Source organism: Eriocheir sinensis, chromosome 18 (assembly GCF_024679095.1).
Source record: "Eriocheir sinensis breed Jianghai 21 chromosome 18, ASM2467909v1, whole genome shotgun sequence".
NCBI classification, from domain to species: Eukaryota; Metazoa; Arthropoda; class Malacostraca; order Decapoda; family Varunidae; genus Eriocheir; species Eriocheir sinensis.
Window position 1 is genome coordinate 11,884,755 of NC_066526.1, and position 16,273 is coordinate 11,901,027.

At 49.4% G+C, this 16,273-nt stretch overlaps 1 protein-coding gene across 1 annotated transcript in view; it reads right to left on the reverse strand.

Moving 5' to 3' along the window:
* Positions 1-1,234: 1,234 nt before the first annotated feature.
* Positions 1,235-16,273, reverse strand: part of LOC127000176 (DNA-directed RNA polymerase II subunit RPB1-like) — a 39,426-nt gene continuing 24,387 nt past the window's right edge. The window contains exons 2-7 of the mRNA XM_050863568.1: positions 5,965-6,209; positions 3,579-3,647; positions 3,355-3,534; positions 2,917-3,003; positions 1,593-1,710; positions 1,235-1,473 (exon numbers count right to left, since the gene is read on the reverse strand). Coding sequence (XP_050719525.1) covers positions 1,235-1,473; positions 1,593-1,710; positions 2,917-3,003; positions 3,355-3,534; positions 3,579-3,647; positions 5,965-6,209 — 938 coding nt within the window. The remainder of the gene's footprint in view (positions 1,474-1,592; positions 1,711-2,916; positions 3,004-3,354; positions 3,535-3,578; positions 3,648-5,964; positions 6,210-16,273) is intronic.

Here is a 16,273-nt window from a genome sequence, read left to right on the forward strand (position 1 = left end):
GGTGATCTTTAACCTCGTTCTATTTAACCTCCCCACAGTGTTGGCCTAAAGGCTGTGTTGTTGCTATACTTGAACTACTATGGTGAGGTTTAATAGACGGTTATATCACTGTTACGTGTTTGGGGAAGTTCATTGTTGATGTTCGTACACCTTTGTGGTGATTGTGTGCACAGTATCCTCGGTTGTCCTGATTGACTTCTGTGTATACGACTCCGCACCAGGTAAGTCTAACCTTCTCTATCATTCCTCTCCCGTGTTTATTCGTGCTCTTTTCTTAGCTGCCTGTAATGTGATTACTATTTAGGTAGTATCATTGAGAGTGGAGAGGATGCTAGACGGTTAGATTACTGTACGTGTTGGAGGAGTTATGTCAGTGTTATTAACTTGTTATTTAATAGACCTAAGGTTAAGTTAGCAAGTGTTTGCCTTCCCACTTCCTGAGATACTTATCATTTTCTATCCTGAACCTTCGGCATTGGAGGCGAACGTAGCTCTCGCAATCTCTAAGCCTTTACAAAGTATGACCCACAAAGACATAGTTAGTACTCCATGTGTCACTCTTCTTGTTCTTTAGAGGTTCAAGTCGCCTATTGGAAGGAGTAGAGTGATCGGTAAATCTCAGACACATAGTTAGCCATCCTTGTGTCACGCTGCCTGTGTTCATAGGTTTAATTAGGCGATGAGAAGGTGCGTTGAGTCATGGGTGGAGTATTAGTTTACGAAGCGTTGGTTTAATTGTTTCCGAGGTCGACGAGTGAAGCGTCATATATAATCATTAGGCCTCATGTGATTAAGGCTCTGGAAACGACGTGACAGGTGCATTAACTAGGTAATTAAATCTCTCCGTCAGTGTCGCTTAATTTTATCAGGGAATTTTATTATTGGGAGCTTTTTTTTTTTCTTTTTTTTTTTTGCGATCACGGCTTAAAACTAATATCGAAAAACGTGAGATGGGATAAAAGCCTCGCGTCGTTCCACTGATATTGCTACCGATCGAGTAAAAATTAATTTCCTTCGATATGAATTACTTTGCACGATCCATCTTGTTATCGTGTTCCTCCGCGTGTTTTAAATTTACTATCGTATTAAAAGGGTCACGGACGAAAGTGTTGCTAATTTGTTATTATAATGTGGGGCCGTGTTTCACAGCAGCCCCGGCATATAAAAGGGGCTGTGAGGGCTGTGATGAGGGGTGCTAGAGTATGGAGGGTTGTGAGGGCTGTGATGAGGGGTGCTAGGGTATGGAGGGCTGTGAGGGCTGTGATGAGGGGTGCCAGGGTATGGAGGGCTGTGAGGGCTGTGATGAGGGGCTGCTAGGGGTATGGAGGGCTGTGAGGGCTGTGATGAGGGGTGCCAGGGTATGGAGGGCTGTGAGGGCTGTGGTTGGGGGCTGTGACGGCTGTAGGGTCCTATGTTGAGGGGCTGTATGGGCTGTAGAGGGCTGTGGTGAAGGGCTGTGAGGGCTGTAGGGTCCTATGTTGAGGGGCTGTGAGGGCTGTAGGGTCCTATGTTGAGGGGCTGTATGGGCTGTAGAGGGCTGTGGTGAAGGGCTGTGAGGGCTGTAGGGTCCTATGTTGGTGGGCTGTAAGGGCTGTAGAGGGCTGTGGTGAGGGGCTGTGAGGGCTGTAGGGTCCTATGTTGGTGGGCTGTAAGGGCTGTAGAGGGCTGTGGTGAAGGGCTGTGAGGGCTGTAGGGTCCTATGTTGGTGGGCTGTAAGGGCTGTAGAGGGCTGTGGTGAGGGGCTGTGAGGGCTGTAGGGTCTTATGTTGAGGGGCTGTGAGGGCTGTAGAGGGCTGTGGTGAGGGGCTGTGAGGGCTGTAGGGTCCTATGTTGAGGGGCTGTGAGGGCTGTAGGGTCCTTTGTTGATGGTCTGTGAGGGCTGTAGGGTCCTTTGTTGAGGGGCTGTGAGGGCTGTAGAGGGCTGTGGTGAGGGGCTGTGAGGGCTGTAGAGGGCTGTGGTGAGGGGCTGTGAGGGCTGTAGGGTCCTATGTTGAGGGGCTGTGAGGGCTGTAGAGGGCTGTGGTGAGGGGCTGTGAGGGCTGTAGGGTCCTATGTTGAGGGGCTGTGAGGGCTGTAGGGTCCTATGTTGAGGGGCTGTGAGGGCTGTAGGGTCCTATGTTGAGGGGCTGTGAGGGCTGTAGGGTCCTATGTTGAGGGGCTGTGAGGGCTGTAGAGGGCTGTGGTGAGGGGCTGTGAGGGCTGTAGGGTCCTATGTTGAGGGGCTGTGAAGGCTGTGGTGAGGGGCTGTGAGGGCTGTAGGGTCCTATGTTGAGGGGCTGTGAGGGCTGTAGAGGGCTGTGGTGAGGGGCTGTGAGGGCTGTAGGGTCCTATGTTGAGGGGCTGTGAGGGCTGTAGAGGGCTGTGGTGAGGGGCTGTGAGGGCTGTAGGGTCTTATGTTGAGGGGCTGTGAGGGCTGTAGGGTCTTATGTTGAGGGGCTGTGAGGGCTGTAGAGGGCTGTGGTGAGGGGCTGTGAGGGCTGTAGGGTCCTATGTTGAGGGGCTGTGAGGGCTGTAGGGTCCTATGTTGAGGGGCTGTGAGGGCTGTAGAGGGCTGTGGTGAGGGGCTGTGAGGGCTGTAGGGTCTTATGTTGAGGGGCTGTGAGGGCTGTAGAGGGCTGTGGTGAGGGGCTGTGAGGGCTGTGGGGGCTGTGGTGAGGGGCTGTAGAGGGCTGTGGTGAGGAGCTGTGAGGGCTGTAGAGGGCTGTGGTGAGGGGCTGTGAGGGCTGTAGAGGGCTGTGGTGAGGGGCTGTGAGGGCTGTAGAGGGCTGTGGTGAGGGGCTGTGAGGGCTGTAGAGGGCTGTGGTGAGGGGCTGTGAGGGCTGTAGAGGGCTGTGGTGAGGGGCTGTGAGGGCTGTAGAGGGCTGTGGTGAGGGGCTGTGAGGGCTGTAGAGGGCTGTGGTGAGGGGCTGTGAGGGCTGTGGGGGCTGTGGTGAGGGCTGTGAGGGCTGTGGGGGCTGTGGTGAGGGCTGTGAGGGCTGTAGAGGGCTGTGGGGGCTGTGGGGGCTGTGGTGAGGGGCTGTGGGGCTGTGGTGAGGGGCTGTGAGGGCTGTAGTGGGCTGTGGTGAGGGGCTGTGAGGGCTGTAGAGGCTGTGGTGAGGGGCTGTGAGGGCTGTAGAGGCTGTGGTGAGGGGCTGTGAGGGCTGTGGGGGCTGTGGTGAGGAGCTGTGAGGGGCTGTGGTGAGGGCTGTGGGGGCTGTAGATGGCTGTGGTGAGGGGCTGTGAGGGCTGTAGAGGGCTGTGGTGAGGGGCTGTGAGGGCTGTAGAGGGCTGTGGTGAGGAGCTGTGAGGGCTGTAGAGGGCTGTGGTGAGGGGCTGTGAGGGCTGTAGAGGGCTGTGGTGAGGGGCTGTGAGGGCTGTAGAGTCCTCTGGTGAGGGGCTGTGAGGGCTGTGGGGGCTGTGGGGGGCTGTGGTGAGGGCTGTGAGGGCTGTGGGGGGCTGTGGTGAGGGGCTGTAGAGGGCTGTGGTGAGGGGCTGTGAGGCTGTAGAGGGCTGTGGTGAGGGCTGTGAGGGGCTGTAGAGGGCTGTGGTGAGGGGCTGTGAGAGGGCTGTAGAGGGCTGTGGTGAGGGGCTGTGAGGGCTGTAGAGGCTGTGAGGGCTGTGGGGGCTGTGGTGAGGGCTGTGAGGGCTGTGAGGGCTGTGGTGAGGGGCTGTGAGGGCTGTAGAGGGCTGTGGTGAGGGGCTGTAAGGGCTGTGGGGGCTGTGGTGAGGGGGCTGAGGGCTGTGGTGAGGGCTGTAGAGGGCTGTGGTGAGGGCTGTGAGGGCTGGAGAGGGCTGTGGTGAGGGGCTGTGAGGGCTGTAGGGTCTTATGTTGAGGGGCTGTGAGGGCTGTAGAGGGCTGTGGTGAGGGGCTGTGAGGGCTGTAGAGGGCTGTGGTGAGGGGCTGTGAGGGCTGTAGGGTCTTATGTTGAGGGGCTGTGAGGGCTGTAGGGGCTTTTGGTGAGGGGCTGTGAGGGCTGTAGAGGGCTGTGGTGAGGAGCTGTGAGGGCTGTAGGGTCTTATGTTGAGGGGCTGTGAGGGCTGTAGAGGGCTGTGGTGAGGAGCTGTGAGGGCTGTAGTGGGGTGTGTTGAGGAGCTGTGAGGGCTGTAGGGTCTTATGTTGAGGGGCTGTGAGGGCTGTAGAGGGCTGTGGTGAGGGGCTGTGAGGGCTGTAGTGTCGTATGTTGAGGAGCTGTGAGGCTAGAGGGGTGGTGAGGGGCTGTGAGGGCTGTAGGGTCTTATGTTGAGGGGCTGTGAGGGCTGTAGGGTCTTATGTTGAGGGGCTGTGAGGGCTGTAGAGTCGTGTGTTGAGGGGCTGTGAGGGCTGTAGGGTCTTATGTTGAGGGGCTGTGAGGGCTGTAGAGGGCTGTGGTGAGGGGCTGTGAGGGCTGTAGGGTCTTATGTTGAGGGGCTGTGAGGGCTGTAGGGTCTTATGTTGAGGGGCTGTGAGGGCTGTAGAGGGTTGTGGTGAGGGGCTGTGAGGGCTGTAGGGTCTTATGTTGAGGGGCTGTGAGGGCTGTAGAGGGCTGTGGTGAGGGGCTGTGAGGGCTGTAGGGTCTTAGGTTGAGGGGCTGTGAGGGCTGTAGAGGGCTGTGGTGAGGGGCTGTGAGGGCTGTAGGGTCCTTTGTTGAGGGGCTGTGAGGGCTGTAGAGGGCTGTGGTGAGGGGCTGTGAGGGCTGTAGGGTCTTATGTTGAGGGGCTGTGAGGGCTGTAGAGGGCTGTGGTGAGGGGCTGTGAGGGCTGTAGGGTCCTATGTTGAGGGGCTGTGACGGCTGTAGGGTCTTATGTTGAGGGGCTGTGAGGGCTGTAGGGTCTTATGTTGAGGGGCTGTGAGGCTGTAGGGTCTTATGTTGAGGGGCTGTGAGGGCTGTAGGGTCCTATGTTGAGGGGCTGTGAGGGCTGTAGGGTCCTATGTTGAGGGGCTGTGAGGGCTGTAGGGTCCTATGTTGAGGGGCTGTGAGGGCTGTAGGGTCCTATGTTGAGGGGCTGTGAGGGCGGTAGGGTCCTCTGTGGTGGGGCTGTGAGGGCTGTAGGGTCCTATGTTGAGGGGCTGTGAGGGCTGTAGGGTCCTATGTTGAGGGGCTGTGAGGGCTGTAGGGTCCTTTGTTGAGGGGCTGTGAGGGCTGTAGGGTCCTTTGTTGAGGGGCTGTGAGGGCTGTAGGGTCCTTTGTTGAGGGGCTGTGAGGGCTGTAGTGGGCTGTGGTGAGGGGCTGTGAGGGCTGTAGGGTCCGTTGGTGTGGGGCTGTGAGGGCTGTAGAGGGCTGTGGTGAGGGGCTGTGAGGGCTGTAGGGTCCTTTGTTGAGGGGCTGTGAGGGCTGTAGGGTCCTTTGTTGAGGGGCTGTGAGGGCTGTAGAGGGCTGTGGTGAGGGGCTGTGAGGGCTGTAGAGGGCTGTGGTGAGGGGCTGTGAGGGCTGTAGGGTCCTTTGTTGAGGGGCTGTGAGATCTGTAGAGGGCTGTGGTGAGGGGCTGTGAGGGCTGTAGGGTCCTTTCTTGAGGGGCTGTGAGGGTTGTAGAGGGCTGTGGTGAGGGGCTGTGAGGGCTGTAGGGTCCTTTGTTGAGGGGCTGTGGGGGCTGTAGGGTCCTTTCTTGAGGGGCTGTGAGGGCTGTAGAGGGCTGTGGTGAGGGGCTGTGAGGGCTGTAGGGTCCTTTGTTGAGGGGCTGTGAGATCTGTAGAGGGCTGTGGTGAGGGGCTGTGAGATCTGTAGAGGGCTGTGGTGAGGGGCTGTGAGATCTGTAGAGGGCTGTGGTGAGGGGCTGTGAGTTCTGTAGAGTGCTGTGGTGAGGGGCTGTGAGGGCTGTAGAGGGCTGTGGTGAGGGGCTGTGAGGGCTGTAGAGGGCTGTGGTGAGGGGCTGTGAGGGCTGTAGAGGGCTGTGGTGAGGGGCTGTGAGGGCTGTAGGGTCCTTTGTTGAGGGGCTGTGAGATCTGTAGAGGGCTGTGGTGAGGGGCTGTGAGGGCTGTAGAGGGCTGTGGTGAGGGGCTGTGAGGGCTGTAGGGTCCTTTGTTGAGGGGCTGTAAGGGCTGTAGGGTCCTTTCTTGAGGGGCTGTAAGGGCTGTAGGGTCCTTTCTTGAGGGGCTGTGAGGGCTGTAAGGTCCTTTCTTGAGGGGCTGTAAGGGCTGTAGGGGGCTGTAGTGAGGGGCTGTGAGGGATGTAGAGTCCTATGTTGAGGGGCTGTGAGGGCTGTGGTGAGGGGCTGTGAGGGCTGTAGAGTCCTATGTTGAGGGGCTGTAAGGGCTGTAGAGGGCTATGGTGAGGGGCTGTGAGGGCTGTAGGGTCCTATGTTGAGGGGCTGTGGTGAGGGGCTGTGAGGGCTGTAGAGTCCTATGTTGAGGGGCTGTGAGGGCTGTAGAGGGCTCTGGTGAGGGGCTGTGAGGGCTGTAGGGTCCTTTGTTGAGGGGCTGTGAGGGCTGTAGGGTCCTATGTTGAGGGGCTGTGGTGAGGGGCTGTGAGGGCTGTAGAGTCCTATGTTGAGGGGCTGTGAGGGCTGTAGAGGGCTCTGGTGAGGGGCTGTGAGGGCTGTAGGGTCCTTTGTTGAGGGGCTGTGAGGGCTGTAGGGTCCTTTGTTGAGGGGCTGTAAGGGCTGTGGTGAGGGGCTGTGAGGGCTGTAGAGTCCTATGTTGAGGGGCTGTGAGGGCTGTAGAGGGCTGTGGTGAGGGGCTGTGAGGGCTGTAGAGTCCTATGTTGAGGGGCTGTAAGGGCTGTAGAGGGCTATGGTGAGGGGCTGTGAGGGCTGTAGGGTCCTATGTTGAGGGGCTGTAAGTGTAGAGGGCTATGGTGAGGGGCTGTGAGGGCTGTAGAGGGCTATGGTGAGGGGCTGTGAGGGCTGTAAGGAACTGTGTCGAGGGGCGAGACAGGGAGGGGATCGAGGGGAAGGGAGGAGAGGTGACCTTGAAACGTTCCCTCCGTCAATTTAAAGAGGGAGAGAAAGGAAAGGGCGCGTCAGTATGTCCAAACACCCGCCTCATGACTATATATAAAGAGAGAGAGAGGGAGAGAGGAAGAGAGGAAGAGAGGAAGAGAGGAAGAGAGGAAGAGAGGAAGAGAACAAGGAGGAAGAGGAAGAAGAAAACGAAGAAAAAAGGTAAAAAAACTAGAAGAAACAAAACCTGAACAAGAACACGAAGAACAAACAACAAAGGAAAGAAGAAGAAAAGGCAAGAGCAAGAACAAGAAGAAAAAAAAGGAACAAAAGAGGAGGAAGAGGAAGAAGAACATGAGGACTAGAAAACACATTCAACACCAATAACACACAGCGGCAGAGATCAAGAGAGAGAAAAGAGATACAGTACCAGCAATAGTAGCAGGAGAAGGCGAGGCGGAGGCGCAAGATGCTAACTCTGAACTTCGTCGCCGCCTCATCCCGTCGCCGCCTCATCCCCGCGTAGTGAGGTGCTCGCACTATATTACCCGCCACGTCGCCCTTATTGGAATTCTGCACGCGCCGTACATTCCACGCCACCGCACCCAATCCTACGGACACCACAGACGACCCGGGGAGGCGTAGGGCGAAGGAGGAGGACGTGGGAAGGAAGACATGCGGTGGTACTGTCTCGTGTGGGTGGGTTGCTGTTTCCTGTTGCATCACTTCGGTGGGCTCTGCGAGGAAACGTAAGGGAAGCTAAATGACTCCCTCTGCCTCTGTTTCCACAACGTTTCTTCCCTGATGGTTGTTTATGTTTACTAATATTGTGCTAGTGGTGTCTGTGTAGGTGGTAGATTGTTTCCTCTTGCAGTGCTTCCGTTATGTGTTTCAACGTAAAGAAGGTCAGATTGCAACTCCCACGGTCTTTTCGCCCACTCTCTACATCCACTGCCATTAATATTTCAACTACTAATGGTAATGGTATAGTTAAGTCTGGTGCAGGTAGTAGATTGTTTCCTCCTGCTTTACTTCAGTTGATTATGTGTGAGAACATAAAGGAGATATTAGACTGTCACTGCCACGGTGAGATAAGACTGCTACTATATACTAATGTTTCCTCGACCTCTCTTTACTCCCACTATCATTGCTACTTCTACTACTAATGCTAATGTTATGGTTTTGTTTGGTGTGTGAAGTGGAATGTTCCTTGCTCATTTTGGTCAGTGGGTCGTGTGTAGAAAGAAAGATATGATAAAACTACCGCTGCCACTGTTATGAAATGCTTTTACAAATTCTAATTATGCTGTTGCTGCTAAAAGTAATACCAACAGCGATAATCATACACCATTTTAACTTTTAATAAGGAATGTAATTTGTTCGGATAATAGCTCATAATCTCGCATATTGGGATGATCTATCTAAAAGTTTTAATAACCTACTATGCAGCTTGTTAACATCACTTTATCTATTAGTCTGACGGTAATGATTAATAATGACCAACACTCGTCGACGCACGGGTTCCCGCCTCCCACGTGACAGCGGTCTAATCTGCTCATGCGGCTGCCTATAATTTTCTCATTGGCTTTCATTATTTTGTCACGTCCTGCCAATCAGACTCCTCGACGTGAAATACCTGGGCGATGGGCCTTGTGTGTGTGTGTGTGTGTGTGTGTGTGTGTGTGTGTGTGTGTGTGTGTGTGTGTGTGTGTGTGTTCTGTATATTTCACGGTCAGGTGCACTGAAGTATATTTTGACGTATACAAATAGTGAATGGCTGTATGCATATAAAAATGTGTGTGTTTGTGTGTTTTTGTGTGTTTGTGTGTGTGTTTGTGTGTGTGTGTGTGTGTGTGTGTGTGTGTGTGTGTGTGTGTGTGTGTGTGTGTCCTTAAATGCATGAATATTTGACTGTGTGAATATATGTATAGACCTGTCTTTGTATGCATGCACGAATGTATGAATCGTATGTATCGTGCCTGCATACATGTAGGATATACCTGACAAGGGACTGAATAGGAACACGGCAGCGAGCTTGATATTTTTTCGCGTGGAGAAGAAAAAGAAATTGATGGAGAGGAAAGAGAGCAGAATCGAGGGAGGGACGAAGGGATAGAGAAATATAGAGTGGAGGGCGTTGGAGATAGGGTCACGAGGGGGCGGAGGACGAGGGCGAGAGTGACTGAGCGAGCGAGCGAGTGGGTGAGTGTGGGAGCGAGAGGGCCACTCCAGTCTCCACTGTTTTCCCTCCGTATTGTTGGGCGGACACGCCCCTCCACGCTCCTGCTGCAGTATCTAGTTCTTTTTTTTCTGATTTGGGTCACAGTCTGAAAAAAAAAGGTTGCTATTATTTTAACTAGCAGCGCCTTTCACGTCCACATCCATCAGTTTCATGAACCTATTGATAGTTTGACAAGGCTTTGGTAGATGTTGTTGTAGGTATTTCAATGAGGGGCAGTTTCATGAGCCTATTGATGGTTTGACAAGACTTTGGTATGCAGAGGATGTTGTAGGTATATCCATGGTGGGTAGTTTCATAAGCCTATTGATAGTTTGACAAGGCTTTGGTATATAGAGGTTGTTGTAGGTATTTCCATAGTGGCAGTTTCATGAGCCTAGTGATCAGTCGTAATAGTAAACACACACACACACACACACACACACACACACACACACACACATTTGATGAACATTTCGCTCTTCATTAACCTGCGCATTATACTCAAAGTCAACGCCGATTATTTTATTTTCTCGCTGTAGCATTATGTAAAATTTCAATACATTCATCAGGGATTTTTTTTTTTACTTTGTTTTACTCTGTGCTTTGATGAATCTCTCTACAGCTGATTTATTAGTCTTTTCTTTTAACCTGTAAATCATAGTGGTATTCAACATTATTTATTATTTATGTTTTATTTCAATAGTCATCTCTTTGCTATTTTCCGTGATTTTAAGAGTATTTAGAACAGATATATTTGTCATTTCACTTATCCATTAAATCATCGCGGAATCCTTTACCGTGTTTCATTTTTCTTTCCTCTTTCACTTGATTTCATGCATTCTTTATTACTGATATATCTGTCATTTCACTCAGCCTTTTAATCATTTTGGAATTCTTTAGCGCGTTGACATTTCAGCGCACGGACAAAGAGGAGACGAGAGGGAATTATTCGTCTTCATTAGTTGACTCCGGACGGCAGCAAGTTGTCGGGCGATGTCATTTAGTCGCAGCGGAACCCATATGTATTAAACTGTTCATATTGTACGCTGCTATACAAGGGGCACTTTGTCGCGTACGAGGCGGTAGTTATAATTCCAATAGGGCGAACATGTATTGGACAGGGGGCGACAAGGCGAAGGGGGGGGGGGGGGGGCGATATAGTATAAACGAGAGAGAGAGAGAGAGAGAGAGAGAGAGAGAGAGAGAGAGAGAGAGAGAGAGAGAGAGAGAGAGAGAGAGAGAGAGAGAGAGAGAGAGAGAGAGAGAGAGAGAGAGAGAGAGAGAGTGTGTGTGTGTGTGTGTGTGTGTGTGTGTGTGTGTGTGTGTGTGTGTGTGTGTGTGTGTGTGTGTGTGTGTGTGTGTGTGTGTGTGTGTGTGTGTGTGTGTGTGTGTGTGTGTGTGTGTGTGTGTGTGTGTGTGTGTGTGTGTGTGTGTGTGTGTGTGTGTGTGTGTGTGTGTGTGTGTGTGTGTGTGTGTGTGTGTGTGTGTGTGTGTGTGTGTGTGTGTGTGTGTGTGTGTGTGTGTGTGTGTGTGTGTGTGTGTGTGTGTGTTTGTTTGTGTGTGTGTGTTTGTTTGTGTGTTTGTTTGTGTGTGTGTGTGTGTGTGTTTGTGTGTGTGTGCGTGTTCTTCCTCACCCGCAATCTAACTAACCCAAAACAAACAAGACGACAAAGGTTAATCACTAAGCAGGTAATGAAGAAAGTGTTGCCGGAGAAAGTGTTGCCAGCTCGAGTTGAAATCCAAGCCTTGACATTTAACACGCAGCAAAGGCTTAACCTCTGACCCGTGACCTCCGACCTCTGCATCGACCCGCCGACCTGCAGACTCTGAAAACTTGTCTGACTCTATCCGTCCAGGTGACTTAATGAATGTTTGATGCTTAACCTTTGCCGGCGTGGATAAAAATGCCGTTTCTATTTCTCCTCCTATTGTGTCTCGGTGCCTCGGAGATTTCTGAGTTCTGAGACTAATGATTGATATGATTTTTATTTTATTTTTTCTTCTCTTGGTATTGTGTGTTCGAATATTAAGTGACTATTGACTAAAACGAATTATCAGTAAGTCGAGACAAGATATTAAGAAAAAGACGCCTCGAAATTGATGATTCTTTGTCTATTTATTATTAACAGAAGCGAAGACAAGTGAAAAAGAGGTGAAAATAAAGATAAAAAGATAGAAGAATAGAAAGATAGAGATATAGAAAGAGAAAAAGAGAAAGAGTAAACGGAATAATAGCCTTTTTATATCAATCCGTAAAACAAATCAAGTTGAAAATAAGGATGAATATACAAACGACAAAAACTACTTTATCATCATCATTCAATTTCTTTTCATCATCATCGGTAGAACAATTCTTAAGCGCCGAAGAGACAAGGCTACACCGAATCCTCCAACGAGACGAAGCTGCAATAACGCCGAGATCTCCAGTGTATCAAGTGTTCTCGTCCCCTCTGAAGCATGTCCCCGTCTGCTTTAACATATTGGCAAGCGGTTCTCGGATACTGATGCTGTGTTTGCCTTGGCCGAGCTCACAGGCGTTTTGGAGGCTTGTGGTACGTTTAGGGGGTAAGGAAAGGGAGCAAATGGGTGTAAGAGGGAATGGTTAAAGGGAGGAAGTTAGAGCAAAGGAGCGATGATGTCGAGAATATTTTAAAAGAGACGTAGCGCTTGTAGTACGTCTAGGGGGTAAAGAAGGGAAGCAGATAGGTGTAAGAGGGAATGGATGAAGGGAGAGAGTTGAGGTAAGCGAGTGGTGAGGTCGAGAATGTTTTAAATGAGAGAAGTAGCGCTTGTAGTACGTCTAGGGGGTAAAGAAGGGAAGCAGATGGGTGTAAGAAGGAATGGGTAAGGAAAGGGATGATAGGGTAAGCGAGTGGTGATGTCGAGAATGTTTTTAATAAGGGAAGTAACGCTTGTGGTACTTTTAGAGGGTAAGGAAGGGAAGCAGAAGGGTACAAGAGGGAATGGGTAAGGGGGCTGTTAGGGTAAGCGAGCGGCCATGGGCAGAACGTTAACAAGAAGAGATATAACGCGTTTTATGAGGGTTTCAGCGCCCCAAAAATCGCATAATGATGAAAGTTTGGGATCGAGAAGAGGAATTTTTTGCCTGTAAGCAGTTTTAAAGGCAATGACGGTGGACATGTAAAGAACAGGTTAAAAGGCTTTGAGAATTGTGTTTGAAATGGTCTCTGCGATCGTACTGCTGGAACAAGAGGAAAAGGTTGGCGATGAATGTTTAAGAAGAGTGCGCGAAGAGAATTGACAGGTGCTGGAAAGGTCAGAAGATCACAGGTGAGGTATTTTGATCGCTTTTTGGAGTCAAGAGGAGAAAAAGGTGAAGTGGAGTCTGGTTTCTGATGGAATGTCTTATGGTTTATCTTTTTATGCAGGGAAAAAAAACAAGTAAATAAATAACCAGGAAATGAGTGATATGTGAAACCAAAGAAAAGAAAGTTTAAAGAGAAGAAAAGACAAAGAAAATAGACAGTAGAGTAAAGAACACATCATTTATCGTTTCTGATGCAGTGTCTTATGGTTTATCTTTTTATGCAGGGGAAAAAAAAACTAGTAAATAAAGAACCAGGAAATGAGTGATATGTGAGACCAAAGAAAGGAAAGTTTAAAGAGGAGAAAAGACAGAGAAAACAGACAGAAGAGTTTATTTATTTATCGTTTCTGATGCAGTGTCTTATATTTACGGTTTTATCTTATTATGCGCGGGAAAAAAGTAAATAAAGAACCAGGAAATGAGTGATATGTGAAACCAAAGAAAAAAAAGTTTAAAGAGAAGAAAAGACAAAGAAAATAGAGAGAAGGGTAAAGAACACATTATTTATCGTTTCTGATGCAGCGTCTTAAATTTACGGTTTATCTTCTTATGCGCGGGAAAAAAAAAAGTAAATAAAGAACCAGGAAATGAGTGAAATATGAAATCAAAGAAAGGAAAGTTTAAAGGGGAGAGAAAAAGCAAAGAAAACAGAAAGAAGAATAAAGAACACATTATTTATCGTTTCTGATGATCTTTCCTCAGAATTGAACAGATAAATGGAAAAAAATAACTTAGAAAAAACGCATTTTAGGAAACCAGGAAATTAATCTTATATAAGACCAAGGGCAAGAACTCAAAACGAGATAACTGAAAACGGGAAGGAAAGGAGAGCAAAGAACACATTATTTATCGTTTCTGGTGACCTTTCCTCTCTGAGCTTAACAAAAAAACGTCAAGGAAAAGAAATGTAAAGGAAACGAAGAATGAGAGGAAATTAGTGGACACCTACAAGGAATAAAAGGGGAAAGTAAAGAAGGAAAAAAAAGAAGGAAAGAAAGAGGAGAGAGGAAAATGGAGAGCAGGGGGACAGGACAAGAAGAGGAAGGAACACATATTTTCCCTCCTGATAAAGCCGTATCGAGCATCTAGAGGACAAGCAGGAATAAGAAACCACCACTGACGGGAATGGGAGAAGCCGTTCAATGCGTAGAGAGACAAATCGTGTCTGGCTGTCTGACTGAGAGGAAGGGAAGGAGGGACGGAGGGATGGTGGGATGGACGGCGAGAAAGAGAGGAAGTGTGTGTGTGGGGGTGGTGGTGGGGGGGGGGGAGGTCTAGGTTATGTGGCCACTCTCATCCATCATCGTTGTGGCGTTGCCTCTACTCCTCCACCTTCTGGTCCTCGTCCGGGAAAGGCAGGGGAAAAAGTATGATGTGTCCACCTTTTTTTTGCCTTCTGTCCCGCTGGTCCTCCTTCGGCTTTTTTTTCCTTTTCGGCTTCTGCTTCTTCTTGTTCCTGTCTTTCTTGTTGTAATTCTTGTTCTTGTTCTTTTTCTTCTTCTACGTCTTCGTCTTCGCTTTTTTTTTCTTCTGATATCTTTTTGTTCTTGCTCTTTATTTTCTTGTTCTTCTTCATCTTTTTTCTTCTTCTTCTTCGTCATCTTCTTCCTCCATGACGTCGACCATTTTGCAGTTCCGTAGCTTCTTCTTTGCCAGTTCCGTCCCGTCCTTCCTTCCTTCCTCCTTCCTTCCTTCCTTCCTTCTTCCTGCCTTCCTTCCTTCTTCCTGCCTTCCTTCCTTCTTCCTGCCGTCCTTCCTTCCTTCCTTCCTGCCTTCCTTCCTTCCTTCTTTCCTTCCTTCCATCCCTCGTCCTCTAAGTCATTCCTTATAAGTGTCCAGCCGTGGCGAAGCGGATGAATCTCTTACTGTTTATGGGAGAAATTTTGAGAGTTCTTGAGCTCGTAATTTCCTCCCATTTTCATTCCCCGCCCCTTCTTTGTTGATCCGAGTGTCTGGCGTCGTTTATCACGTCACGCCAACGGTGGGAATACATTGGTCTCCCCTCCTCCGTGACAGCTGCTCTCTTGCTCCTGCTCCTGGTGATGGTGGTGATGATGGGGAGAAGTGGGTAAGAGTTTGATGTTCACTACTATTGTTAATCTGTATATTTTTATTCTTCTTATTATTATTATTCTCATTCTTCTTCTTATCGTTGTTATTCTCATTCTTCTTATTGTTGTTATTTTCATTTTTCTTCTTTTTTCTTCTATGTTTTCGCCTTCTTATTCTTATTATTCCTATTTCTTTATTATTATTGTCATTCTTATTACTACTACTACTACTACTACTACTACTGCTGCTACTACTGCTACTGCTACAACTACTACTACTACTACTTCTACAACTACTAATAATAATAATACCACTACTTTTCTTCACTCCGTATCACATTTGCCTCATCTTCTTCCTCAACCCCTTCCTCCTCCTCCTCCTCCTCCTCCTCCTCCTCCTCCTCCTCCTCTTCCTCCTCCTCCTCCTCTCTCATTCTCCCATTGTACCCACGTTTTCCATTTGCCTCCAGGGTTCTTAATGGCTCCCTGGTCGATGGGTGGCCGAGTTTATTTTTCTTTTGCTCCTTCGGCCCCGCGAGCTGCGATTCGTCACCCGCAGCACCTGACCACTTCCTTCCTCCCTCCTGTTGTTGTTGGTGTGTGTGGGGGGGGGGCGATGGGGGGGCTGGTGGTTGGGTGGTGGTAGGAGGGAGGGTCAGTGGTTGGAGCTGATGTCTATATTTGTGTTGATATTTTCGAATTTTGTATTGCTAGGTTTTTTTTTGTTGGTGTTGTTGTGATGGTGAAGGTGGAAGTGGTGGTGATGATGGTTGTATTATTAGTTGGTGTTGATTTCGTAGTTACGCTCTCATTGTCAAGTTGTTTATTGTGTTCTTTTCTTGTCTTTCAAATTCTGTGGTGGTGGTGGTAGTGGTGATGGTGGTGGTGGTGGTGTTCATATCTTCGTAGTACTGTCATTCTCGAGTTATTCATTGTTGTTGTTTTCTTCTTTTCATATTATCTTCTCTGCATTTGTCACTTATATTCGCTGGTTCATAATGTGTTCAAAGGATTCATTGTCACGGAATCATTATCATCATCATCATCATCATTAAATGGTTGTATATTAAAAAGTTGTTCATTATTTTTGCACCTCTATGTCACTTAACCCGGTAACAGCGACGGGACAAATTTGTGGCTTTACCGTGTATCCGCATCGATGGGCCAGATTTGTGGCTTTACCGTGTACCCGCATCGATGGGCCAAATTTGTGGCTTTACCGTGTACCCGCAACGATGGGCCAAATTTGTGGCTTTACCGTGTACCCGCATCGATGGGCCAAATTTGTGGCTTTACCGTGTACCCGCAGCGATGGGCCAAATTTGTGGCTTTACCGTGTACCTGCAGCGATGGGCCAAATTTGTGGCTTTACCGTGTACCTGCAGCGATGGGCCAAATTTGTGGCTTTACCGTGTACCTGCAGCGATGGGCCAAATTTGTGGCTTTACCGTGTACCTGCAGCGACGGGCCAAATTTGTGGCTTTACCGTGTACCTGCAGCGACGGGTCAAATTTGTGGCTTTACCGTGTACCTGCAGCGACGGGCCATATTTGTGGCTTTACCGTGTACCTGCAGCGATGGGCCAAATTTGTGGCTTTACCGTGTACCTGCAGCGATGGGCCAAATTTGTGGCTTTACCGTGTACCTGCAGCGATGGGCCAAATTTTTACCATGATATAAACCCCCCAAATAGATGATGCATAAACTGATCACAAATGCATTGGTACGATATATTATGAAATGGTTTGCGTGAGTGATGATTTTTCTCATTAATTCGCTTAGAGGGGCCTTTAAGGTACATGTTCCCCGCAGCTACCGGGTTAAATATGGCACTTCACC